At 31.8% G+C, this 27989-nt stretch overlaps 3 protein-coding genes across 5 annotated transcripts in view; 1 reads left to right on the top strand and 2 right to left on the bottom strand.

The window, feature by feature from the left end:
• Positions 1–27989, bottom strand: part of LOC125874752 (protein HOTHEAD-like) — a 392923-nt gene that overhangs the window by 59946 nt on the left and 304988 nt on the right. The window lies entirely within an intron of this gene.
• On the top strand, positions 275–6973 carry LOC125874757 (protein PER1 homolog). Its single transcript, XM_049555778.1, has 5 exons — positions 275–613; positions 3128–3389; positions 3477–3673; positions 4783–4970; positions 6406–6973. The coding sequence occupies exons 1-5, from the start codon at positions 519–521 to the stop codon at positions 6690–6692; spliced, it is 1029 nt and encodes a 342-aa protein (XP_049411735.1). The 5' UTR covers positions 275–518; the 3' UTR covers positions 6693–6973.
• Positions 19358–20156, bottom strand: LOC125874762 (ethylene-responsive transcription factor ERF025-like). The gene has a single exon (XM_049555783.1). The coding sequence runs from the start codon at positions 20086–20088 to the stop codon at positions 19504–19506; it is 585 nt and encodes a 194-aa protein (XP_049411740.1). The 5' UTR covers positions 20089–20156; the 3' UTR covers positions 19358–19503.

The raw sequence follows: 27989 nt of genomic DNA, 5'->3' as shown, positions 1-27989 counted from the left end.
AATAAAAAAAACTTTTTATTACAAAAATTCATAAATTGCACAAATAAATTAAAATAATTATTTTTAGAATAATGATTAAGTAATATAAATGGCAGCGTATTGTTTATTGTCTATATAAATAAACAAGTTTTGATTGACATATAAATAAATTATAGTTTAAAATAAATACTCCTATCTCGAAATATATTTGTTGCTATTTTCCCAAAAAGTATATTTGTATTTTTCCCAAAATCTTTAGGAAGGAAGACCACGTAAGATAGATTATCCACGTGGCTTGTGGTGAAACGGTAGAGAGAGTGCTAATCACGAGATTCTGTTCCCCGCTCAACTTTGGCTGTCACAAATCTCCTCTTTTTTTCTCCTCTCTTGGTTGTGTTCACGTCGTTCATCCATTTCTCCTCATCATCTTCTCTCTTCTTCAAATTGCTATAAATTCTACTCACTATGCGACCTGTTACTTTCATCCTTTGATTCCTTTACCAAAACTCTTCCTTTTGACTTTCCACTTGCCGATTTCCATGGAAATATGTCGTCTCTTTCTCTTTTTTGCTGCGATTTCTTCCATTTTCCGGCTTATCCATGCTACCTCCGGCGAAGATGATCCCATTTACCAGTAAGTTCACCTTCAATTCTTCTTTTTATTCTCCTTTCAAATTTCTACTAATCTAATTTCTAGCTAGCTTATTGTTGTTTCGATTAACTGGTGATTAGATTCCAAAATACTACTATTATGTTTGATTTTTGTCTCGTAGATTATGTAATTCATAACTTTAGGGATTTAGCAATTCTCACAGCTTGATTATATATACCATGAATTTACTAAACAATTAAATTGGAAGGAGAGCGCTCTATGTGTGTAGGAAATTTTTTTACCTAGGAAAATCATTTTTCGGAGTAATGTCGGATATAAAGTAGGTGACATATGGTAGATTTTTGAGGTGGTGGAGAGTAGGAGGTTAGTGTTTTCCGGTTATTTTTGGATATTGAATAATAATGTTATTGTTTAAGTTGAAATAAGTGATAATAGAGTATGTTTTCATGTTTTGGGAAAATTATGAAGAAAAATAACCTTTACTCATCAGTGACAGATAGGCATTTACTTTCTGTTGGTAGAAAATATTTCCGGTCGTACCAAACACTGTTGAAGACCTTTTCTGGCAATTAAAACTTTTTTTCGTTATTCCTGACATATATTGATACTTTACTTTCTAAAATTGATAGCTGAGTCATTTGAAATTAGAGGTGAGGGTGTTGTATCACTTCATTAGTGTGTGTCTGCTCATACATATGGGAGATGGAGAGTTATTTTTTTTGCCTATCTATTGTTGAAATATACATTTCAAGGAGAAATTTCAATAGTCAATGAGCTTTTATCTTGTGGTAAAAATATGTGTTTCTTGTGTTGTTGAATTTTCGTCCTTGCTTATCCAAAGAAATGGACTTGGATTTCTAGAGTAACATGTGGAATCAATTGATCTTTTCTTGTTGAAAATTAAAACCTGTATATTGTGCCTTACACTCCTTTGGATCATTAGTGATTTAATCATGGATTAAAATGCTCTGTGGTCAAGGAACTTGTTACTGTGGGGAACTTTTTCTTTTCAAGTAAGTATCATTTAGACATGACTTCAGCCACATAGATATTGACGTTAGTCATACAACTAAGTGATGTCGTATGCTGGTGGCATTTCAAATAAAAAAGGGTTTAAATTTGGTTTGGCTTGTTTTGTTTTAATGTTTCTATGGAATATTTGGTCTTTATCCATTTTGAGGTTTTCGGAGTATGAAACAGCATTTTCGAAAAAACAAAAGCAATGAAAACAGTTGTTTATAGGCCTTAGAATTCAAACTAATATAGGATTTAGAATGTGTATATATTAGACATGTTTTGATCACGTTCTTCTTAATATTTACCAGATTATTGATACCTCAATATTTTATCTCTTGAGTTAAGTGATACTAGTGAACTACTTTTTTACATCATAAGATTATTAATTAGGAGAGGCACCGTCATGTCCTCCAAAACTGTGGTTAGTTGCGGAAAGTTACTCGTAATATTTTTCTTTAGTAAATTATAGTTATGTAACAAAATACCTAATTTATAGCCCTCCCTCCCCCCCTCCCCCCCCCACACACACACGCACACACACAACTGAAAGTACAATGAAACATTCAGAAACTGCTGCTAAGATCCAAATTTACATAGATTTCTCTCTTTTAGCTTGAGGGCATTAGTAAAAAGCCTAAGCGGTTTTAGCTCCCACCTGCGGATGATTGAACTGCCTTTCCTTTCAAACTGAGCTACCATGACTCTTGCTAACTGCATCGAATTCTTTGGATTAAAGAAGACTATCTTTTAGAGTGGATTCCTTCCCTTAACTAAAGAATTTACTTACCTTAAGCCAGTATCATTTCGCTTGAGCTGGGAACTCCTGTTTACCTTATGACAGGTATTCTTTCTTATAGATATCATCAAAAAAATTCCAAAATGTCAGTGATCTTACTCAATGCAAATCTCTGATCTGATTTTTTTAGTTTAGCTTTGATGAAGTTCATTGAACACAACTTTGACATTTGACTGTTAGAAAACTCACATAACCTAGGCTAAATGAACGCAACTATCCTAAAAGCCCATATAGCCAAGGCCGCTATGACTTCAGCTATTAAGACACACGTTCCAAACACAACTGAAGCATGAATAGCCTCAGAATCTGCAATGATCAAGAATGATCCCAAGAACTAGTGATAACTGAGAGTTCATGTATGTTTGACCAGACAATTGATCATGGATACATGTGGAACATGACAACATAACTTTCTTTATATGTTCTAGTATCTTCTTGACAAAATCATGAAATGCAAATAGCAGTGTATGCATATAAAACATACCTTCTGAAAGATTCTTAATCTTGTAGCCACCCTCTGGACTAGTATACTTAAGGTTATTGCAGTCAGCTATTGGTTCTCTCCGTACTCCTGCTTTCTTGAATATTACCTTGATTTCATTCATGGTGATAGTTTTATGGGCTGGATTCTGATTAAATTTCATGTATCTGCTTGTTTTCTGCCGCAATTTTAAAGTTATCTGTTTCATGACTTCTGATCACTAAATTTGTTGGTTTCACAGAGCATGTGTTGGTCACTGCAAGGAGACTGGATGTGTGGGGGAAAAATGCTTTCAACATTGTAATTTTTCTTCTGGGGAAAATCCAATTGATGGTCCATGGTACCTGCAGGAGCCACTTTATCAAAGATGGAAACAGTGGGACTGCCTTAGTGATTGTCGATACCACTGTATGATTGCCAGAGAGGAAGGAAGGCAGAAACTTGGTCTTCAACCTATCAAATATCATAGGAAATGGCCATTCCAACGTGTTTATGGGATTCAGGTTCTTCATAAAATTAGATTAATCTTTTTCCTACATCTAGCATATGATATAATTCATTCATCTTAAGATAGTCCTATCTTAAATCAGGAACCTGTTTCTGTGGCATTCTCTGTCCTTAACCTTGCTATACAATTCCATGGATGGGTATCATTTTTTATTCTAGTGAACTACAATCTACCTTTTAGCCCGAAGAAGAAGCCATATTATGAATACACTGGCTTGTGGCATATCTACGCTATTTTATCAATGAACTCCTGGATATGGAGTGCTGTTTCCCATAGTAGGTGAGTTTCCATTCTTTTTGTTGCTCTCTTATTAGTAATTTCTATCTACTGTAAACTGCATAAGTGTAGTTTAAGCTGTAATCAAGTGAGTTGAAGCTGTCTTCTGAAGTTATGGCACTTTCCACTTTTTTAGTATAGGCTTCTCGCAGAAAACATTGTTACTGGAAACTGTTTGAGTTTCTTCTATTAATAGACATCTTCATCTTCACAAATGAAGTAGAAATTTTCTCCATTGCTTGTCAATTTCCGAATGAAGTTGTGTGCCATCAGATAATCATATGTGACCACGATGCTGTTGTGAATACCTATGGTTTATGAGGAGTGAGAATGACAATTGTGCCTTTTGCACTTCTATTTATTAGTGGAATGTAATAAAGTAGCACTGTTTGGTGCATGTAAATCTTGTTGTTTACGAAAGACATTTTTTTTGAATTGCATGACTACCTCATTTAGCTTACACAGGGAGAGAGAGGGTGGGGGGGGGGGGGGGNNNNCTTTTATTTAATTAAGTTACTCCTCCGGTTCTGATTTATATAGTACTATTTCCTTATTACGCCATTCCAAAAAGAATGACAACTTCCTAAATTTGATGACAAGCTTTTACAATCACACAAATGTTATGGCATATTTAAGATCACAAGTTCAAAACTCTTATAGCCACACAAATGTCATGACATATTTAGGACCACAAGTTTCAAAATCTTTTATTTCTTAAACTTCGTGCTTAGTCAAACCATGACTTAAACAATGTCTCAACATGTCCTTGCAAGTGCTTTCCTGATTCTTTTCTTTGCTGAAGCATGTGGTAATACCTTTTGTTAACAGGTTGTGGTAAAAATTGAACCAAGGATCTTTTCTGCTTCGCTACCATGTGAATTTTATGATCCTTCATCTGGGCTCAAGTTATTATAGAGAGGACACTTTTGAGTTACGGTCTTAACACTTCTTAATTTTAACTATTTTTTAAGACTGCCTACATTTGTAACTTTTCAGAGAAGTTCCATGTTGGGTAACTGACACTATTTCTCTAATATAATGATGCTGTTTTTTTCTTGCTTACAGTTTCTCTGTTTGGATTTTCCTTGTTTAATGTTCTCGATTGATTGCAGAGATGTGGAATTGACTGAGAAGCTGGACTATTCATCCGTGGTTGCATTTATTGGGTATTCTCTTCTTGTTGCTATATTGCGAGCCTTTAATGTGAGAGATGAGGCATCAAGGGTAATGATTGCTGCTCCCATTGTTGCGTTTGTGACAACCCATATCTTGTATCTGAACTTTTATCAACTCAACTATGGTATGTCCCTTTCCAGCATGACTTTCTTTCTGTTGAACAATGCATGATTTTCATCAAGCGTACCTTATTTCCTTCTAGGCCTAGACACAATACATCAACTCCTTGGATGATTGTAGCACCATTAGTCCAATTTCCTCTAGGATCTTAATAATTCTCAGCTTCTGCAGTATATGAAAAATGCAAAAACTTGGTAAAGTAACTTCCTATAGTTTCTCTCTATAAAGACATAATCAAGTGGATTGATCATTATTAGGGAGGAGGCTGTAGATGTGGGTAGATAATTAAATTTACTTTCAAGTTATTATGCATGTCCATTGGATGGGAGTAAAGATGTAGATTGCAATGAATGGATCTTAGGAAAGGGAAAATGTTGCTTGTTATTTTGAATCCTGTCTGCCTTGATGAGGTTGAGCGCCTTTTCCTAATGGCATTGTGTAAGAAATCAAATAGGTGATTTGTGGGGTGTCAACCACTATGAAGGTGAAACAATGCTAACAAACAATTCTCTAAAAATCTATTAGAACTGACCATATTAGGCTATCTACTTCACCTACCTCCTTTGATCTTAGTTCAATTTGTGATTCCTGAAGATTTGGTCCTAAGGGGTGGAAAATGGGCAGTTTGAGCTGAATTTGGGAGGGACAAAATGGATTGTACCGATAAATGGGTCCCTACTCAACCCTGCCTAAAAGTTTCTATAAGATTCGATGGGTTAAGATGGATTGAATAATGGGTCATAATCCAACCTACCCATCTCTTACCAAGTTTTAATTTTCTTTATTTATTTTTTATAATTTATTTAACTATCAAAATGAAGGAAAACTTCTTTATTACAACTATGTATAACATATCTAACAATTTGTTTTTATTTATTTAAATATTTTAACAAGATTTATCATGGGTCAATTTGGGCTAATGCGTATCCCAAATTAAGCCAACTTTTAGATGGGCTGAATTTGGTGCGGCCAAGATGGGCTGAGTTAATAAATGGGTCAATTTAAATATTTTGTTTCCTGGAGTTTACTTGAGGTTATTTTGTATTTCCTTTGGGATATTAAGTAAAGAGTGACACAAAAATGATAAAGAATGGATATAGAAGAACAAAATGCATCTTAGAGAATCCAGTTTGACTTGATGAGGATGGTGTCACATGATTATCTTGCCCAAGGACCAAAGATATGTGCCAATAGTTTTTATCATATATATTCAGTCACTAGTGAAACAAAATAGAAATAACTCTAAACAAGAAAAAGTAGACCTAATTCAATTTGTTCTTTAGTCATTTAACAGTTATTGAATCTATGAGTTGAATGTTCAATTACTATGTTGTTCGACCATAGAAATTACTGATTATGTTTAAGTGGTAGCTCTATATGTCATGAACTTGTTGCATGATACGAGGTGTGGAAGTTGAAGGTTCTAGATTATCTTGCAGGATTAAACATCAAAGTCTGTGTTGCTATGACCATGCTGCAGTTCATTTTATGGGTTGTCTGGGCAGGTTTTACTCGTCATCCATCACGCTGGAAGTTGTGGCTTGTGGTGGCTGGTGGAATCCTTTCCACACTCATTAAGATATATGACTTTCCTCCATATATGGGATATGTAGATGCCGATGCTTTATGGCACGCTATGTCCATTCCTCTCACATACTTGTGGTGGAGTTTCGTAAGGGATGACAGTCAATTTGGAACAACAACTCTCACCAAGAAAGCAAAGTAGAATGAGAAGCATGTTGTATTCAGGTCTTATGTAGTTTTTGGTTGGTTGTTGTTTTTTTCTTGCATGTACGCGTTTCATGGAAATGCTTAGCGGCCATGCGAGTTTCTGTTTTTCCAACTTCAATAGGTCTAGTTCAAATGCATATTGTTTTATTTCCACAGTTTTCCCCTATGGTCTTGTAAAACACATCTGAAAGTTATAATGTACTTATGTGATTTGTAGTTTGTATTCTCCACATTTATTCAGGGAGAAGTTCTTACTGTACCTTGGGCACAACACAGAGTGGTTTTGAGCTCCTTGGAGTGTAAATGGTGGTTTGTGTCAATTTTTGAGTTTCAATAGTGCTTATTGGTGTATATGCATTTTATTATTAAAATAAAATATTAAGTGCATATCTTAGTGGCCAGTGGGTATAAATTTTGGTAAAATATGATTATTAGTTCTTGTAACTTATATGACCATTAGTTCTTACAATTCTCATGGTCATTAGTTTCTTGTAACTCATATAACCATTAGTTTCTTATAACTTATGTAACATCTATCACATTTATCTATTCATATTACTATCCATCATTCTACCTATTGATTATATGGAAGACTTCTTCACCTATATTAGTGGTGTTTCTTCCTTTGTGAAGTATCTCAAAAAAGATGAGAAATGTAATATTATTATAGTGTATAGTAGTGAAAGGAAGAATTGAGACACAAAAAATATTCTAAGTCTTCAATTATATTCACTATACAAAAGAGAGTAATTATATGTTGAAGGAAGGTGTTCTTTTGGATTCTTCAACTAATTCAGAGTTGCTTAAGTTGTACAACGTTGGGCTGTTGTATCCTGAAGGGGACAAGTCTAGAGACATATTGCTGGATCGATGCAGATTGTGTCGCAACGGGGTTAAATCTCCTTAAAGAGAGCGAGATATTCGTGTCTCAACCTTGTTTATTCATGTTTTGTTCATTTTATTTTCAACTGTAATTTATTGTATTTGTGGTATATTACACCAACAATTTTAAGGAGACTCATATTTTGTTACAGTTTGAAAAAGTGCGGATATCAAGATAGGGATTTCAACATAATTTCTCTCAACATTGCTCTCTTCAAGAGATGGAAGAGAAGAGATGTACAATTACATATTTTTCTACTTGCTCAATTCAAGCGGAGAAAAGGTATAGAAAAAAAACTTTTTACCTAATATTTTTTCATGAATAAAGTGATACTACTTTTCATGAAAAAAAAGATATTTAAATTCTTAAAATAGTGGAGGTTTATGAAATGAGAAAAAAATCATTCTGAAATTGTAATTTCTTGCATCTTTGAGTAATGCCCTAGAAAGGAGTATTATAAGTGCATATATTTTGGAATAAATCACATGTTATTGTTTAGCTATAATGAGTTGACTTTTGGCTCTAACATGAGAGTTATAAATAAATTATGTAAAACATGTTGAGTAGTCATTTTGACATGATATATTTTGGTGAGATAAATTTTATTCTGGGAATGAAAATATCAAATATGTGATGAATTTTTTCTTGTGAAGTCACATTATGTTGAAAAAATTGTGAAATACAATTTTGTTGGTTGTGTGAGTCTTGCAACTCCTTTTGGTTCAATTGTATGGAAAATATGTGACAAATAAAAAAAAAGAGTTTTCTAGCCTAATAAAAATAGGGAAAATTACGCGGTTAACCAAACTTATACTATTTAATTAGTAATCATAGTTATAGTTTGCTCTAATTACCACTCACGATTATCATTAACCATTAATTACATGGGCTGACTTCAAGTTTGTATAATTAGTCACATTTATATAATTTGCCACATTTATATAATTCGCAACTAACAATTCTTCGTTTGATTTGTATTTGTATACGATGGTTTGTATTTGTATATGACGATGAGTTCCTTTGGTTTTTCAGTTTTATCACCATATACATTCAAATTTTTTTGTATAACTTTTGAAAGTTTGTATAAACGTGTAGTTTTCGAATTTTATATAATATAATATAATTTATATAATGTAATTTGTATAACTGTTTAAAGTTCATATGTTTATGTTTTTATCAATTCGTTATTTCGAGTTTTATCATATTTGTATAATTTCAAACTTTGTATTACTCAATTATACAAAAATACGCGAATTATACAATCATACCCGCAAATTATACAAATTATTTCCCTCTCTCGCTCTCCTCTCTCCTCCCTCTCCCAATCTCGCTCGCCTCTCTCATCCCTCTCCCAATCTCACTTGCCTCTCTATTCCTTCTCCCAATTTCGCTCGCATTTTTCCTCCCTCTCCCAATCTCGCTTGCTAGATATACAAATACATTTGTATATTAGTTACATATATACAATTATTTTGACAGATATACACATACAATTCGCCTCTCTGCACTCTCTCGCTCGCCTCTCTCCTCCCTTTCCCAATCTCGCTCGCCACTCTCTTCCCTATAACATGTAGCTACGAATCGTAATTAGAAAACTATAGTTATGAAGCGTAATTAAGCTATTTTTGAGTGGTTATATGCGAAAGTTTCCATAAAAATATAAGCTATGTGACTAACAACCTGACTTGATATTGTGTTTGTAGAAAAAAGTACTTATCAGGTACAAGCAAACCATATGAGAAAAACTTGGTGCTATTTGTTGGAAATGAGAAAAGCAAATTATATTGTTTGCAAACTCTACTATGGAGATTGAAGTAAAAAATTTAAGCTTCAACTAGTGAAAAAGTGAATTGATTTTACTATATCAAACACTTTATTTTGAGAAATTATTTTTTCTAATTTTGATTAATTATGATAGCACCAATCTAATTAGTAGAGTACAAAATCGTTATTAAAACGATAAATTCAGACTCATGAGAAGAAAACACAATATTGTGAGATCATATTGATCATTGGTATACCTTAAATATTAATTGTGTTAAATCTTGCAGATTCATAGACTAAGGCCTTAACAAGATAAAGGGTCTGAAGCACATCGAGGGGGATGAATTGAAACTCATAGATTTCAGAGTCATATATGAGGAAACCCAACTTGGGGACTAGAAATCCTATAAACAGGTTCAATGGAAGAACGAATCATATGATGACTTGTTGTGAAATGCAATATTATTTATTTTATTCTATCTATATGATGTAGGTGCATTTTATCCTATAATGATTTGTGGAGATTGAGTCTTTGAACTCTTGATGAATTTCTGTATCTGGTATGACTGGGGTGTCAAATTATAGGAGCACCCTTGACAAATTTCACCAATATGAGTGTGAGAGTAGGTTGTTTTCTATGAGAATTGACTTGTTCTCAAAAACACTCATGAAAATCGGGATAACACAAGAGCGTAATGTGTTTGCTATTAAAGCTTATGTCAACACCTTGATTATTGTGTGTAAGCAGTGATACTTTATTTCTCTTAAGCAGTCATAGATTAAATCTGAGACCACTACTGACTCTGGAGTAGGTTCAATGCAAAGCACACCTTCATTATGCATAATAGTCTCCCTTCAACTAAATTGACGAACTCTCTTATTTTAATATTAAAATGAGTGGGAGAATGTTGGTGTAGATGCATTTTATTATTGAAATAAAATATTAAATGCATATCTTAATGGGTATAAATTGTGGTAAATGATAACTATTAGTTTTTGTAACTTATATGACCATTAGTTCTTATAACTCTTATGGTCATTAGTTTCTTGTAACTCATATGACCATTAGTTTCTTATAACTTGTGTAACATCTATCACATTTATCTACCCACATTACCACCTCCATTCTACCTATTGATTATATAGAAGACTTCTTCAGATATAAATAGTGGTGTTTCTTCCTTTGTGAAGTATCTCAAGAAATATGAGAAGTTTAATATTATAGTGTGTAGTAGTGAAAGAGAGAATTGAGACAAAGAAAATATTCCAAGTATTCAACTATATTCACTATACAAAAGAGAGTAATTATATGTTGAAGGAAGATGTTTTTTTGTGGAGCTTTGGACTCTTCAACTAATCCGGAGTTGTTTGAATTGTATGACGTTGTTGGGCTATTGTATCTTGAAGGGGATAAGTCAAGAGACATACTGTTGGATCGGTGTAGATTATACCGAGTGGGCTTAAATCTCCTAAAAGAGAGCGAAAAATCTGTGTCTCAGCCTAAAGATTTATTTATTCTATTTTTGTTCATTTTATTTTCAACTGTAATTTATTATATTTGTGGTATATTACACCAACCGTGCTTATAACATATATATTTAATTGGGTGTGTTGCTTATGGGATTGCATATAATGTCTGACTTGACATAGAGTTTAAAAGTGAAAAAAAAAATTAATACTTATGCTTTAAAACAAATCATAAATATTTTTGTGATTATAAAACTTTTCAATTTTTCTTGATTAATAAGTGATAAATATGTCACTTCAAAATGACATTATCTAACATGGAGTTTAGGAAGAATGCAAGATATAAGTGGAGGAGGTTGACCTATGAAACGCGTGGACATGGAGGCTAATATTGATTAATGGGCAACATCTTTTTTGGGTCCCCACTTCTTCTCCTCCTAGATTTTATTGTATAAATTATGTCCACATTGGACACTACTAGAAAGTAGAAACTCAAACTGTTACTACTTTGGTAGGGTGGGGGAATTATGCTTTCCGTAAAATTAGATATTTTATATATTAATTAATTTTTAAAATTAATATAATAATATTTATTGACATCCATCATATAAGAAGGTTAAATGATTCAGTTGATTGAATGATGAATTATTAACTTAAGGGATTAGGAGTCAATTATTACTTTGAACATCGAATCTGAAACAATTTAGGACTAATTTTGCAATGACGATAAAAAATTTCTTATGTTAAAAGAATTAAAAAAATTATATATATAAGAATAGTTGTTTTTTTGCCTTTTTTGTGCAGTATGGTCTCCCACCGAAGGTCCCTTCCTTGGTTGTGGCTCCATTGGTGATTCCCAAGGGATGAGCAGAGCTATTTAGTACGGTTGTTGAATGTTGATGGAGTACTTCTATGAAATAGTCGAGATGTATTTAAATTTCATTGGACTTCTAGAAAAAAGATAAAGAAGCAAAAAGGAAAAGGTCCCACTGAACTTAAATATTATTTGTAAAATTTATAATGCATTTTTGTCACAATCTGAAAATGAACATGATGACACTTGTCTATTCCCATCAAGACAAGTCAGTCTCAATCCAACGAAACGAAAGAAATGCAGAATTATAAAGCAAGGACAAGATAAAGTGGAAAACTTATTTTTTTTCTATTAAAATCCCCAAAATCTGATTGTCACGTGTACAAGCCACTAAATACAAAAGTGTGGAATTGAAATAATTACAAGTCTTAGTCTTTGTTTCTCAAATAGAACAAAACATAAATGAAAAGGAAAAAGAGGGTCCGTCGGGATGACAAGCAACTACCTCTTCTCAGAAAGTGAGAAGAAGAGCAATTATGCTATACCAGACTCGGAACCAACACAAGTATAAAACAAGGAGTGAGTACAACTAAAACGGTACACAACAAGCAACCTATTCAAATCAAGAAAATAGCTAGAAATCGAATACCCCTTTCATTCCAACTGAACATCCTCAAAAAACAACCTGCACATAAATTAATCCAACCTAATGAATCTACAGTACATAGCACACAAGGCTCAATAATCACAGTTCAATAGTCATAATGCAGCAAATCAAACGCATCAAGTAAGTTAATCTCAATTTCAAGTAGATCAATCACACGTAACAAGTACATTAAACTCAATTAATAAGCAAAAGCGACCTAGGGTTCGCAAAAGCAAACCCCGCAAAAAGGGCGCCTCTCGGAAAAGCGAAGCCTTCTTAACTTTTGCGAAGGTCGCTAAGGCGAAGAGGATCTCGCTTTTGCGAAGGTCGCTTAAGCAACTAGCCTTTGCAAAAGTGAGTCCTACATACACCTAGCAAACACAACCAACTCTTAACTCATCGAAAGGACCCTCAGGATTTATTCGGAATCTCGTACACACAAATCATATATGCAAATCAATTATACTCGACGTTTCGGACTCAAAGGAACCTTGAAACATGAATCTGAGATCTCCTTGACCCAACATCCATGACAACCATAAGAAACTAACTCAACGCCTAAAAAGGCTAAAACAAGTTTGGGACCTCTCAAAAATCAACCAAGACCTCACCTAGGCCTTAAATCATCCCCCGAATCCAGCAGAACTCTCAAAATTCTGATCTGACCCTCTGAATCTTAAATGTTGACCAAAGTCAATTCAAAGGCTTAATTTTCACAATTTCACAACTTTGGACCTCAAATCCTCAAAAGGACTCTGAATCTGAAACCGACAACTCTCACAAACTGGATTTCACATTTTGGGACTGATGGAATCGATAAAATTCCACTTTGACACTCGAGACTCCAAAAGACACGAAAACTACTTTCTTAACTTAACCTTTCAAACTCAAAACTTACAACATTCACAACTTTAAACCCAAAGTTCAAAACCAACTTTCAAAACTCAATCATAAAAAACTCGGAGTTGATATCAAATGTGACAAAACGATAAATTTACAAAACTTTTCAAAAAATGACCGACCGAATCATTACAATTTTACAAAATTACATTGAATTATAATATGTTTTTCACCAATCAAAAGAAAGAAAGAATAATCATGTTCTGTTACTAATATTTGGGGTTAATTTCTTTTCCACATTCTATCGTACACTATTTAGGAAAATGATAGTACGCACATTGATTTGTTTATGTGCCATTATAAGCTTTCCTCTTTAAGGCACTTAAGGGGAAAAGCAAAGCAATTGAGTGTTTTCCAAAAGAGAGAATGACCTTCCTAATATATGCGTTATGAATACCCGACATCCTTCATTTTAAAATAGTTAATACACATATTGGAGCCTTTTTGAGTAAATAGAGAGTACATATATTATTGTTAGAATAAGTCTTAACTTTAATTACGACATGTCCAATGCAATGAACTTGAGTACTAACTATATTAGACTGTTAATTTTGTCCTCTTGCACTTTGTTTATTCAATTCAACTAGAATTTTTCTCTTTTCTTTTCTTTCTTGTTTCTAAGGTGAATATTTAGGGGTGGAGCTAAAAATCAACATATAGATTCGATCGAATGCAACAAATTTGGTTCAAATTTTATATTGATCTTAATTAAGAATTTATTTAATAGATGTCAAGAACTTTCATGTTAAGAAGATGAAAGTTTCAAAAATGAGGATGCTGAAATAGATGTGCGGGCTTATTAGGAGAGACCGAATTTAGAAATTAAGATATGTGGGACAAGGTGGAGCTAGTGACTTAGGTGGAGGACACAAGATGCGGGAAGCAAGACTGATATAGTTCCGGACATTTGAAGAGGAGATGCATGAATGGCCAATGTAGAGGTGTGAGAGATTGACTATGAATTGTTTTAGGAGAGGTAGAGGTAAGTCGTAGGATGAAGAAGTATTGAAGAGAGTTGATTAGATAGGACATGACGATTTCAGTTTATCGAGGATATGACATTAGATAGTAGGCTATGGAGGACACAAATTAGGATAAAACATTAGTAAACAGTTGACTGTTGTCTCAATTATTCATCATACTAGCTAGTACTTGTAGTATTATAATTGTTGTTACTTGTTTTTCCATTTGTAGTACATTTGTCAATTCTTGTACTTCGATCATAGTAGTTAGTGTTCTTTTTCTTTCCATGATGTTTTGTTATACTATCTTTAGTATTTTTTCGTGACTTCTTCACTTCCGTTATTTCTTTTTCTGAAATGTTGTGATATGCTTTTCTTTGAGTCAAGAGTTTCTCGAATACAACTTCACTACCTCCTAAGGTATTAAGGGTAAGGTCTGTGTACACTACCTTCCTCATGCCTCATATTACACTGGATATATTGTTGTTGTAAATATAAATCATACTTTTAGAATCCAATAACATAAAAAGGGCTTGAATTCTAAATTCATAAATTTCAAATCTTGAACCGTGATTTTGTTTTTTAGGTTCTCACAATTTCCATTTCCTCTAAACCTAATTTGAACCAGTTTTCGGGTTGATTAAAGAAAAATGATAATCAAAATTTACCAATTTTGGTTAATACGACAAAATAAGATTTTATTTCAAGGTAGGCCAAAGTCTCCCACCAATATAACATAACTAGGAAAATGGGAAGTTGATAATGTTGTCCCATCCAAAGAAGAAAAAGAATAATGATATCTTTCTGTTCTCTCTTTCTTTTTAATTTATTGGTGATCATGTTCTAATAGAATTTACTCTATATCATGAGCAACAAAAGTTACTAGTCTCCATCATTTATAATTTTAAAGGTGTACTAAACCCTTGTTTATTTATGGTGCTTTGTAGGCAAAAGTTGAGTTTTAATGATGTGTTGAGAGAAGTGACATATCCTTAATTACAAAATAAAATGTTGATGGTACTAAATTTTTCATGTTTCAAATAAGGTTGTGTGCACGCGTTAGAAGGTGTTTGAGGAAGCATATAAGTTACGTTAGAAGGCGTTTGTCATAATATATTATTACTTCTCAATAGTGAAGTGAATGTATTATGTATAAATAGATATTATATATATATATATATATATATATATTAACTTGACCTCATTTTATGTTTATATTTGGATTTACACATCTAAGCATATAAAATTAGTATAAAGTTAAACAAGTAGACACATGAGTCCTACTTGACATAATAGACGTAGGACATCATGTATGATATAAATTACCATGTAGGATGTCACATAGAATGCATGTGTCTATTTGTTTAAATTTATACAAGTTTAAGTGTCTATTTGTGCATATCCAAAATTGAAGAACATAAATGTGAACTGAGACCAAGTTGAAAGACATATTTATGTATATATAATCATTTTTCTTGATGCTTCTACAAAAATTCTTTTATTTATTTATTAGTTTATTATTACACTAAATAATATTTTTAAAATCTAAAATAAATTATTTTTAACCATAAAGGTTGTACATTTTGTTAATAATCCTTCAAGATTTTTTTTAATCGTTTCAACATTATATATGTTTTTTTTCTCTTTCACATAAGTAGATTTATTCTTGTTTTCTTATGTGAAGTTGTGAACAAGGAAATTAATTTCGAGAATGTTTACTCATTAAAATATTTTTAAAATGTTAAGTTGTAAACTGAAATATAAATAAAATTGAAGGAGTATTCATACATATAAATACTTTGAATTTAATACTATTTTTTTAAAAAAAAAACTTCAAATAATAACATTACAATAATTTAAAGTTCTTTATAAAAGTAACTCTAAATATTTTACAAGCCTTGTCAAGTTCTTAAAATTTATATGATGGCAATGTAACAAACATTTCACTTGATCAAGATTGTGACTACATTAAATATTCTCTTTGAATATTCTAAACGTAACATTTCTGCTAACGAGTCCTTATCAGTTTATGATATCCATTATGTACAATTTTGGAAGGAAGAGCCCTTTATCCTTTCTAAATTCCCTCAATTGGTACTACTAGCTAGTACTAGCGGTATTTAAAAAAAGAAAGCTACACACCAATTGTCTTTTAAGTAAAAGCTATAGGGGACCAAAAGGCATTTACATGAAAGGTAAACCTCAAGAATTAGAGTTAACCTTTCATATTTCTATTCCAATTTCAATTCCCTATTGATTAGAATAAGAAATGTATTATGCTAGAATAAAGTAGTCAATAGTCTTGATCATTGATGACCAATCACTAGAATATTGTCATTTGGTTTATTCATCAATTAAAGGTTAAAGTTATAAGCGGCTCTTTAAATTTCTTTTCCCTTTTTTTTACTATGACACTAAAAAGTAGATATATTCCTATTAAACCCATATGTTACTAAAAAAACAATCATATTAGACACTTCTCGCTACATACAACAATATGTGTAATGCTTCGCGTAAAAGACTCAAGTGGCGAAAATCTAGACGAGCTCAACATTGATAGACGTTAAAAATTACTAAAAACACTAAAAATTGAGAGCCAAAATCGATAGACGAACTTAAAATTTAAAAGACTCGAGTGGAGACAGGTAAAAACTTGCATATAAAGAGCTTCAAGACTTAATTTTTCGCGCTCTACAAAGTTTTGAAATTTTAGTCGGAAAAATAAAAGAAAATTGTATAAAATTTTATCCAAATGCTCTCAAATTTCATATTCAACACTATTTTAAACAAAATCCATTAGAAAATTTGTCCAATTTCATATCTATTTTTTTTTTTAATTGAAGAAAGCTCGGGATTATAAATTGCCGGGGGAAGGGGGGGGGGGGGGGGGGATTTTCAGCTCTGATACTAATCTGATGTGAAATGTGATTAAAAATTCAAAGAAATTGAAGATGGATTATTCAACCTCACATGAATATCGTGAATAATTATATAAATAATTAAAGAATATGAAGATTAAAAGAATTGTTGGGGGTAAACACAAACACCTAATCAATTCATTACCTAGATATATGAAAATGTAATCAATAATTTTAAATTTAGGATATGAAAAAAAAAATATTAATCTAAAACTGAAATTATATATGTAATCAATTAACTCAAAGAGAATCTAGAATCTAGTTAGATTAACATTCCAATATGAGATATCATTCAAAGGGAGAAAGAGATGTGAATTCATACATGAATTATTATGGAGCTTTTGGATTTCTAATTGTCTTGAGCCTTATAATTTATTCTTTAAATATCAGCCTAAGTATATTATGGAGCTTGAAGTTTGAAAAGAAGCATCCAATTTCATAATGATCATCTCATATCCCATCAATTTTACTCTGCTAATAATTTATCAGAATTCTCGCTGCTCTATTTTTTTTATAAAAATAATAAAAACTGAGGGACAAATCTATGGATGACCTCGATTTTTGGCCTAAAATCAGTCCAAAATCGATGAACTCGATGGGTCGATTTAAGAAAATCGACAATCTTCCTGGATTAAAACTGAAGGACATCCATCAATTTTATTAATACTTGTTATGACATTGAGCAATTCTACCACCAGATGACACATTTTTTTTGATAAACTAGTTGCTTTTAATTTATACTCAACTGCGATTTTGCACTTAAAAAAAATCGGTGGAGTCATTCGATTTCCATAAAAGAAATTAAAAATTGAGGGATTGCGTTTTTCTTATAAGAATATTTTTCTTAATTTTCACACATTTTTACCAGAAAATCAATGGACGTCCACCAATTTTTTTTTTAAGTCTGTTGATTTTTTATTTTATTTTTTTAAAAAAACACATAAAAAAATCCGTTGATTTTGTACAATTTTTTTATTGTGTTGTCTCCTCTAAATTCATGTTCCCACAATTTTCTGACCCTGCGATGGGTGCCAAATAGTCACTCTTAAAAAGGTACAATCAATTTTTTATATGTATTGAAAATATGTATTAAATTGATCTGATAATAGAAATATGAAGAAAAAGTTTATAACAACTAATGATAAATGATTAACATATATACCAATAATGAATTTAAAAAGGTATAGGATTTTGGTAGTGAGTCTCATAAGAAAATTCTTAATCGTAGAATGATGAAACCCAAAATAACTTTGAGTACGAAGAGTTCTCTTTATTAAGCTAGTGAATCCTTGATTTAACTACCAATTAATTTCGTGTATTATCCTACACACCAATATAATTTATTATTCGATGCTTTTATAAATAGTGAAAAAATTATAATAAAGACAACTGAAATTTTAGCCCCTATTCATCTAAAGGATAATTTCCATATTTTAATTTATATATATATATTTGGTACTTAACAAAATTCATATTTTTTTTGTTTTATTTATTTATCTTTTCTTGATAAGTTAAAAGTAACAAATAAAAATAAAAATAAAAATAAAAATATAAATTTAAAATATTGAACAAATAAAAGTAAATGAAGAAAATAAATAAGAGAATATATATAATTTTAATTTGATGTTTAGTCAAATGCGTTTACCAAATATGCTTAATAACGTTGGTTATTAAGCCAACTATCAACACAAAATGTAATACTTTCTGTGTCTCATTTTATGTGATGTAATTTAACTCAACACAAAATTTAAAGAAAAAAATATTTTTAAAACTTGCTATTTACAATAACCGATGAATATTTGTTATGAAATATAAAAATATATCATTATTTTTAGCACTAGCTAAAAAAGGAGTGAATTACATAAATGGAAACAATAGAGTAGCATAATCTATCATTTTCATTCATTAATACATATATGTCAAAAAACGAGTAGGATTGGGCATTCTGACACATACATACAATATATTATTACTACACATAGTCAAACCTTCAGAACAAGCTCTCCTTGACCCCATATAATTAAATCTCTGGGTTGGAACTTAGAAGACAAAATGATTCTAATTAGCCCTTATTATCACAAGAAAAAAAGACCTCTCACCTATATAGAGAGTCCACACACCAACAAATATATGGGGTGTATATGTTACTCAAAACATGAAAACATTTCTTTGACTTGTTAAAAAAATGATTTTTTAGAAAGTCAAATTCATTGTTTTCAATAAAAAAGTAAAGTAACTTCTTGCTTCTTCTTCTTCTAAAACACATACTGTTTCTTGAAATCCAATGACATGTCCTTTCTAGAAGCTACTGCTCAAAGGACTATTTGTTTTACCAAAATAAACACCATAACAAACAAAAACATAATGCAAACCCCACTAACTTATAAATAGTGGTTCCGTTATTCTAGTTTCTGGACTGTACACAGGGGGGGAGCATATTTTACTCATACTTTTATGGGTAACTCCAGAGACTATCCGCATCAGAGTTTTCAGGTGATTCGTCGTAAGAAGTTGATTGATGCATCCTTGGCGGGCTAACAAGCATTGCCTCTGCCATATCATCCAGCAATTTCGGCATTCCAAATATCTCTTCTTCATCCACAAACTCTTGCCCACCTCCCGCTGCTGTTGCTGCTGCTGCAGTACCTCCAGCTGTACTGATTTCTGACAAAGGAGGTGCTCTAGCAGCAGCAGCATTTGCAGCCGCAGCACGAATATCTGCGGCTGACAGAGAAGCAGGGATAGGGTACGAGCATGCACAATCAGGAAAGTTTAATTGGGCATCAGGGCCTTTTAATGCCAAAGCTGCAACGTCATAAGCGACAGCTGCCATTTCGGGATTGGGGAAAGTTCCTAACCATATACGTGTAGTCTTTCGAGGCTCACGAATTTCGGAGACCCATTTCCCATTCCTCTGTCGAATTCCTCTGAAATTCGGATGCCTACGAGGTGATAATAAGGTGCCCCCAGTGGGTGAAAGATTTTCTGAAGGAGGAGAATTGTCATTTGGGGAAACGTTAAAATGATAATCAGCCATGCAATAGATCAAAGTGGGACTGATACTGACTGACTGACTTAGGTAGCTTTATTTTATTTTTTTGGATAGATATTGAAGATTGTGAAAGAGAAATTGGGCTATTTTAAGGATGAATTGTAAGCGTGGGAAAGTCGTGGCTTAGTTATTTGTTATTAGGAGTATAAAATAAACACCCCAAAAATGGAATTGTTTTTTGACATGTGGAGCGCACACGTAATTGGGGCAAGCTCATAACTTAGCTGTTAAATGCTCAGATTACTCTATTTATAATACATCCAATGTCGCATCAGGTGCAAACAATCGAAGCCTTTCAATTTCTGGTAGGCCCTGGGTGGTTCACGTTTTATTGTGAATTTTTTTTTAAAAAATAATTTTTGTTTTTAAAATAGTAAATGATATTTTAAAAATTGACTAATTGTGTTTGGTAATACAAATAAGAGTTTTTTTTTTTTGACACTTTCAATTTCAAAAATTAGATCATGAGGAGAGATTTGTTCAAGTTCATATAAGGAGATCAATATTTCATTTCTCTACTGATGCAAGAATTTTTAACAACATCCTATTATATTTTCATTTAAAAAAAAATTGAAGTTGAAAAAGATAGATTTATTTTTGGTATACTTTTTGCAAAGGAGAGAAAATAACATTTTATTTGCAAAACTGATTATGAGCTATTTTTTCAAATTCGGAATCCAACATTAAATAGAATTTAAATTTTTTATAATTAAAAACTGATTTTTAAAGTTATGTAGGAAAACAAAGTGGGTGAGTCCTTTACTGTTATACTAGTCGTCAGAATTTTTTGAGCCAATGATAGTAAAGAGAGAGCAAGTAGACACGTTATAGACACTTTTTGAGTAGATACGTTTATTAATGTTCTCAAATTATTATCTAGGTCTTTCTTTGCTTGACTATTTTCAACGTAGTGTCTTAATTTAAATAAAAAAAGATTTAAATAAAAAGGTATAGTCGAGGGCCCTACATAATATTCCCTCGTCTTGTTCAAATATTATATGGTAATATTAATATACTAGTGATTTTAGCTTTTATATTTATTAGTTTTAAGTTAATAATTTATTTTATATAATTAACAGGTTATTAATTTATTTATTTTTACATCCTTAGTTAGAAAAATGAATTTTTATATAATAAAAATATTATACTGTATATTATTAAACTAACAATAACTTAGTAAAAACGCCTCTTTCTAGAAGTGAACAAATTTCTTAAGGAATGTGCTTAAACTAAAAACTTCATATAATAATAATAATAATAATAATAATAATAATAATAATAATAATAATAATAATAATAATAGTAATAATAATAGTAATAATAATAGTAATAATAATAATAATAATAATAGTAATAATAATAATAGCAATAATAATAATAATAATAATAATAATAATAATAATAATAGTAATAATAATTATAATAATAATAGTAATAATAATTATAATAATAATAGTAATAATAATAGTAATAATAATAGTAATAATATCATCAAAGGAGAGTATTTATTCCCAATCTAGTCACATCCCACAACAAGGAAAACTGCCATGAAATTTTTCACATCAATTATATATATACCATGAACTTTCCTAGGCTTTGATACCAACGATACAGGATCACTGACCTGGCGGTGGTCCGCCCAGTCATAGATCAAGCAAGTTAATATCTTTAGAGGTAGTCCAACTACATAAAAATCGAAATACACAAGAATTTTAACATAGTTTCCCAGACTGCATGGTTTAATTATTTTACCCAAGCAAAGGGCCTGTCAAGAAGCTAATACATGCTTTTATTAAGCCCATGTATCTGATAGTTCTAACCGAATATGAGGCGCCCTACTTAACAAACTCAATTTCGGGCTAAAAACCACGGCTCATCAGACGGAGTCATAAAAGACAAAGCCAATAAAAGTAGTACTAGATCTGACTGTACCTCAATCTCAAAACCAAGTCGAGAAGCCATACTAAAATTCTTCTATATTTAAATAAAGCTTAGATCCGTTCATGGTCTATATAAAAGAGAAGTTAGTTATCCGGCATAGATATAAATTTTTAGCCGGACATAGTCACGGCTTCCAGATCGAAGATATAAAAAGATTTAAAATTAAAAGAAGAGAATTAAATTACCTTGTAATAATGGCCAACATGGCCGAAGAGAAATATCAACAACTTTATTAACTTCCGGCGAACTTCCGGCAAATCGAGAGCTTTACAAAATAAGAGAAACAAACAACTTAAAAAAAACTTTTGAAGAGAGAGTGTTTTTCGATGCTCCTCCTTCAAACTACAAAAGACCTTATTTATAGAAGAAAGAGGGATCTATCTACAGTGATCTACAGTGACCGATCTACAGTGATTTATAGTGACCCTAGGTCCCTTATCAATGGGTCCCAAATGTACAGTAACAGTTTTTCTACTGTGGTTTAACAGTGTATCTACTGTTAATCAATAGTGGTCATCTTGTCTTTCCTTTTCAACTCCCGAAGTAAACCTTCTGCTTTAGACAACATATCTTCTGTCACGGGTTTCGCCGATTCACAAGGCTGGGCCTCTTGAACATCATCTGCGATATCATCACTTGTTTCACTTCTCATTGAAGTGTCTGATTTTTCATAGTGAGTGATATTGAGGAGTAGATTCCTCCTAATTTCATCCAAATACTCCTTTATCATTTCTTCTTTATTTCCATCTTGAATGGAAATTCTTCTGGCAATATGTTTGACGGAGTTGTCAGCAATTATTTCTTTGTGAGGAATAGTACCATAATCTTGGATTTTTTGAGAAATAGAGTCCAATAATTCTTGGCCATATAATGATTTAGTCATGGGATCCATCTTCATTAATTTATCCCAGAAATTATTATAATAAATCCGATATAAGCATGGGATTTGTTCTTCAGTATAACCTACTTCCGGGGTCCATTTATGGATCCATGGAATCGAGAATTCTATGAAGAAATAAATTTGTTCAATTTGTTCTATATAACAAACATGATCTGAGTGGTATAAATCATTAAGGTCTGGTGAAACCTTAACCCAGTTTTTGTATAACTTTAAAAAGGGATCAGGTAAAATCTTTACCGTCGGTCCGTGGTATGACCACCAGTTCAAGAACCAATTAGGAATTGGGTCAACAAATATCTTTGCACATACCTTGATAAATCAAGTATGTTTATGCCTTTCATTGTTATAAGAAAGGACTTTGCTGAAAGCGTTAATATAATCCCAATAAGTGAAATTGGTAGGGATTTTATTGAGGCTGATCTGCCTTTCTTTCATTGAGGATATACCCCAATCTTCAATTGATATAATCTGCTTTATGATCATTTTGGAGAAGTTATAAACGTTCTCGCTGGTGTTATAACCTGAGAAGTGCTGAAATTCAACACTACCTGTATTCGTTAAAATGGTTTCGTAATACAAGCGGGTTTTGTATGACTCTCCTGGGAAGTATAATCCGTTAAGTAAATATCATTGGAATATCTTCCAAGGTTCTTCTTTTCTCTGTATCTCAGAGTTTTCAATAAGAAATATCATTTCTTTCTTTACTACCCTTTCATAGGATCTAATATCATCAACCTCTTCTTTTGCCACCGATGCAAAAGTATCACTTTGCTTTTGAGATAAATATGCTCTCAGTTGGGCGTATAATGGATTATTCTCTGGAATATCATTCAGATGTATCGAAGAAGTAGCTTCTTTTGAAGAACTTGTTAATTTTACCAAGCTCATTCCTCCCCTTTGTATAATTGGAGAGCTGGATGGTGATCCATATGCTACTATTTGCAAAAGTGTCAATAACACTGACAGGACCATCTGCAAGATGATTATTGCAGGATTTACCGGTCAACTAAGAGGATGGTGGGATAATTATATGCCCTCTGATGCCAGAGCAGCAGTAATTAATGCTAAGGCAGCAAATGAAGGTCATGACAATTTAGGCTTTGCCTTTGTTCAAAATAGAGAAGATGCTGTGTATACACTTATTTTGACTATTCTTGAACATTTTAGTGGTAGATTTACCAATCAATATGAAACCATTAGATCTCTTCTAAATGGTTTTAGATGTAGACATTTAGGTGAGTTTAGATGGTATAAAGACACTTATTTAAGTCGGGTCATGGAAGTTCCCGAAAATGGTTTAGAATTCTGGAAAGCCAAATTTATTGATGGCTTACCTTCTTTATTTGGAGAAAGAGTAAAAAAGACTCTTAGAAATCCTCAAGGAATTATTCCTTTGTGAGGAATAGTACCTGTTAATTTTACCAAGCTTATTCCTCCCCTTTGTATAATTGGAGAGAGCTGGATGATGATCCATATGACGATCCTGATGTTTTTGAGGAGGATGATCTTCCCCTTCCGCGAGTATAACTGCCCCTTCCTCTAGCCTTGGTTACCCAAGGAGGATCCATTCTGCAAACATAGCATTTAGTTTTAATCATATAAAGGGTCATAAACTTCAGAACAATAAAATCTTTCATATAACTCTTGTTCAATCATGTAATTAGCGACGATATCCATCACCATTCCGTCTATGATTCTCCATAAAATACATTCCTGTAAATCTCTATTAAGAGGAATTGCTTTCAAAATTGTAACCAAAGTAATATCAGTAAAGAAGTCAAGAAAATCCATTTTTTTAAGAAGAAAGATATTCTCTAGATAAGAAGTCTGGGAGGGAATTATCACTTCCTATTTTATAATGAATTTCGAAATCGAAAGGGGCTAATTGTGCCTCCCACCTAGCAAATATTAATTTGGATGCATCATGTTTAAAATCTTTATCAAACATATATTTGACTGATTGAGCATCTGTTTTTATCACAAATTTCTGATTGTAAAGATCATCTTGAAACTTTAAAACACATTTAACGATAGTTAACATTTCATGAGCTACCGTTGCATATTTTTTCTGAGCATCGCTCCATTTTCTTGAATGAAACCGAATAAGGTATTCATTTTTATCATGCGGGTTAATCTGTTTTAATATTTCACCATAACCTATATTGGACGCATCTGTCTCAACAATCTTTGGCCAAGCAGGATTAGCAAGGGTTAAACAAGGCAAATATTTAACTCTTTCTTTAATAGTCTTTACAAGATCTGTGAGACTAGTAGTCCAAGGATTCTTATGATCTTTTTTTCGCCTGTCGTATAACGGAGCTAAATCTCGAGACAAATTTTTGTAGAAGGGGGAAATGTAATATAAACTTCCCAGAAATCGCTGCAATTGCATCCTATCTGTAATAATATCAGGGAATTTAGATGCGAATTCAATAGATCGCTGAATAGGAATCATTTTCCCTTGACAAATCAAATGACCCAAAAATCTAATTTCTGTTTGAAAAAGACTCATTTTAGGTTTAGATATGACCAAACCAAACCATTTTGAATAACTATTTTCTTAAAAATGTCTAGATGCTTAATATGTATTTCACGAGTCTTTGAGTATACCAGAATATCATCAATATAAACTATGATGAAATCCAAATAAGGATTAAAAATATCATTCATAATCTTTTGAAATTCCGAGGGAGCATTTTTTAATCCAAAGGGCATTACATTTCATTCGTATTGTCCAAACGGAACATTAAATGCCGTTCTATAAGAATGGTCTTTAAATATTTGGATTTGCCAATATCCAAATTTTAAATCAAATTTTGAAAAGATATTAGCATCATATAATCTTGATAATAAATCCCTTTTGTTTGGAATATGATACCTAATCCATTTTAAAAATTTATTTAAAGGTTTATAATTAATTACTAACCTGGGAACGCCTCGTTCTTTTTCTACTGCGTTATTAACATAAAATGCAGTACAAGACCAGGGTGACTTGGAAAGTTTTATTAAACCCTTTTGCAATAAATTATCAATTTTCTTTTTGCAGAATTCGACCAATTCGGTATTCATCTGACAAGGACGTGATTTGGTAGGGATATTTTCTTCAGAGAAATCATCTTCATATGAAAGAGTTACAATATGCTTTTTTCGATTCCAAAAAGCACTAGGATGCTCAGCACAAATATCAATGACCATTTTTTCAGAAATGAGTTTAATCTTTTCCTGTACTTTAGCAGATTTTAAAGTATCAAATATATTTATACTAAATATCTCAAGTTGTAAATAATCAACATGCTTTTGTTTCATTTCAATTAGAGCATTATTATCTCTAGAAATAGGCTCGGTGATAAAAGTATAACTAATATCTTGATTTTTATAAGTAGCAGAAAATCCTTTAGCATTTATATTAGTAAAAGGATAAATTGCATTTATAAAAGGAGTTCCTAGAATAATAAGAGGGTATAACTGATTTTCTACTAAGAAAAAGAAGTGAGGAATACAAACTTTATTTTGGCAAATCCGAGTATTAGATAATTTATACTTTATATCCAAAGCATGATCAGATGTAGATTTAACCATATGAGTTGTTTTATCAAAATATTTAGTAGGTACTAGACCTTCTTGAATGCAACTCACATCAGCGCCACTATCAATCATAGCAATGTTAGTTATAGAAAAAGTATTATCAATTAATATAGTACATTTAACATACCATTTATGAGCTGTAACAATTTGCATCTTTCCTAAAATCATATTTTGTTTCGGATCAATATTCAAAGTGTTGGCAAGAGTATTTTCTTCAGTAGTAGATTCATCAACCTTATTTTTTCCTTTGCTATTAGCATACTCAATCTGAGTAAGACGGTGATCACAAATAATATGGTTTTGTTTAAGAAATTTAATTTCTTCCTTCAAATGTTCAATTTCTCCTTTTAAATCATCAAAACAGGTATCACGAATAATCATGGTTTGTTTAGAAGAGAGTCTATTATGAACTTCAGACAAGGAGTAAGGAGCAGAATAATTAAACTCATCTTTAACCTTTTTATCGTTAGGAATACTAGTTGAAGAGCTAGTTTTACTACCAGCCAATTGAATGATCTTTTCACGAAGAGTATTATCGGTAACTTCTTTTAGAAGTTCTATCACATTATCAGCAGTGATAGTGAACATATTCATATCTTCAAACTGAGATTGCAGCTTGTAAAATTCATCATGTTCGCAGTGAAAAATATCACCACGACATTTGCAAGCATCATTTAATTCTTGATGAACCTTAGAAGGCTCAGGTTGGTCATCATTTGTTGCATAACTTGCTTCAGAATCATCATAATCTGATTCGGAACCAGAAGTATATAGAAAACTATAAATCTTCTCTTGAATATCATCATCAAGTTCTAGAGTCTTAAGCTTTTCCAGCTTACAATTTGGAGCTATATGCCCAAATTTTCCACATTTATAACACTTAATCTTATCAAGATTTCACCTTGACCTATTCATGGTAAATCTATGAGATTTACGATGAGTCCTACGCTCATCTCTTTCTTCTCTAGTCCTTCTTCTAGATCTTCTTTTCTTATGATGAGATCTATGAGATTCTGATTTAGAAGTTTCTCGATTGGTGCTTTTTGAAGTATTCGGTAAACCGAATTGAGTACAAAAATCTCCTTATTGAGACTTTTCTCTAAGCTTATCCATCTTAAGATGTCTTGAGAGTTTTAACTCATTGCACAAATTTATGCCTTCTTGCGTACAAGCCCCAATAAGCTTTTCATAAGTAAAATCACTATAGGGAATAATTCCTTGAGGATTTCTAAGAGTCTTTTTTACTATTTATTATTATTATTATTATTAATATTATTATTACTACTATTATTATTACTACTATTATTACTATTATTATTATTATTATTATTATTACTATTATTATTATTATTATTATTATTATTATTATTACTATTATTACTACTATTATTATTACTACAATTATTACTATTATTATTATTATTATTATAATAATAATAATAATAATAATAATAATAAT

The sequence above is a fragment of the Solanum stenotomum genome, chromosome 8, assembly GCF_019186545.1.
Source record: "Solanum stenotomum isolate F172 chromosome 8, ASM1918654v1, whole genome shotgun sequence".
NCBI classification, from domain to species: Eukaryota; Viridiplantae; Streptophyta; class Magnoliopsida; order Solanales; family Solanaceae; genus Solanum; species Solanum stenotomum.
The sequence above is the reverse complement of the archived record's forward strand: the minus strand, read 5'-3'. Positions and strand labels throughout refer to the sequence as shown.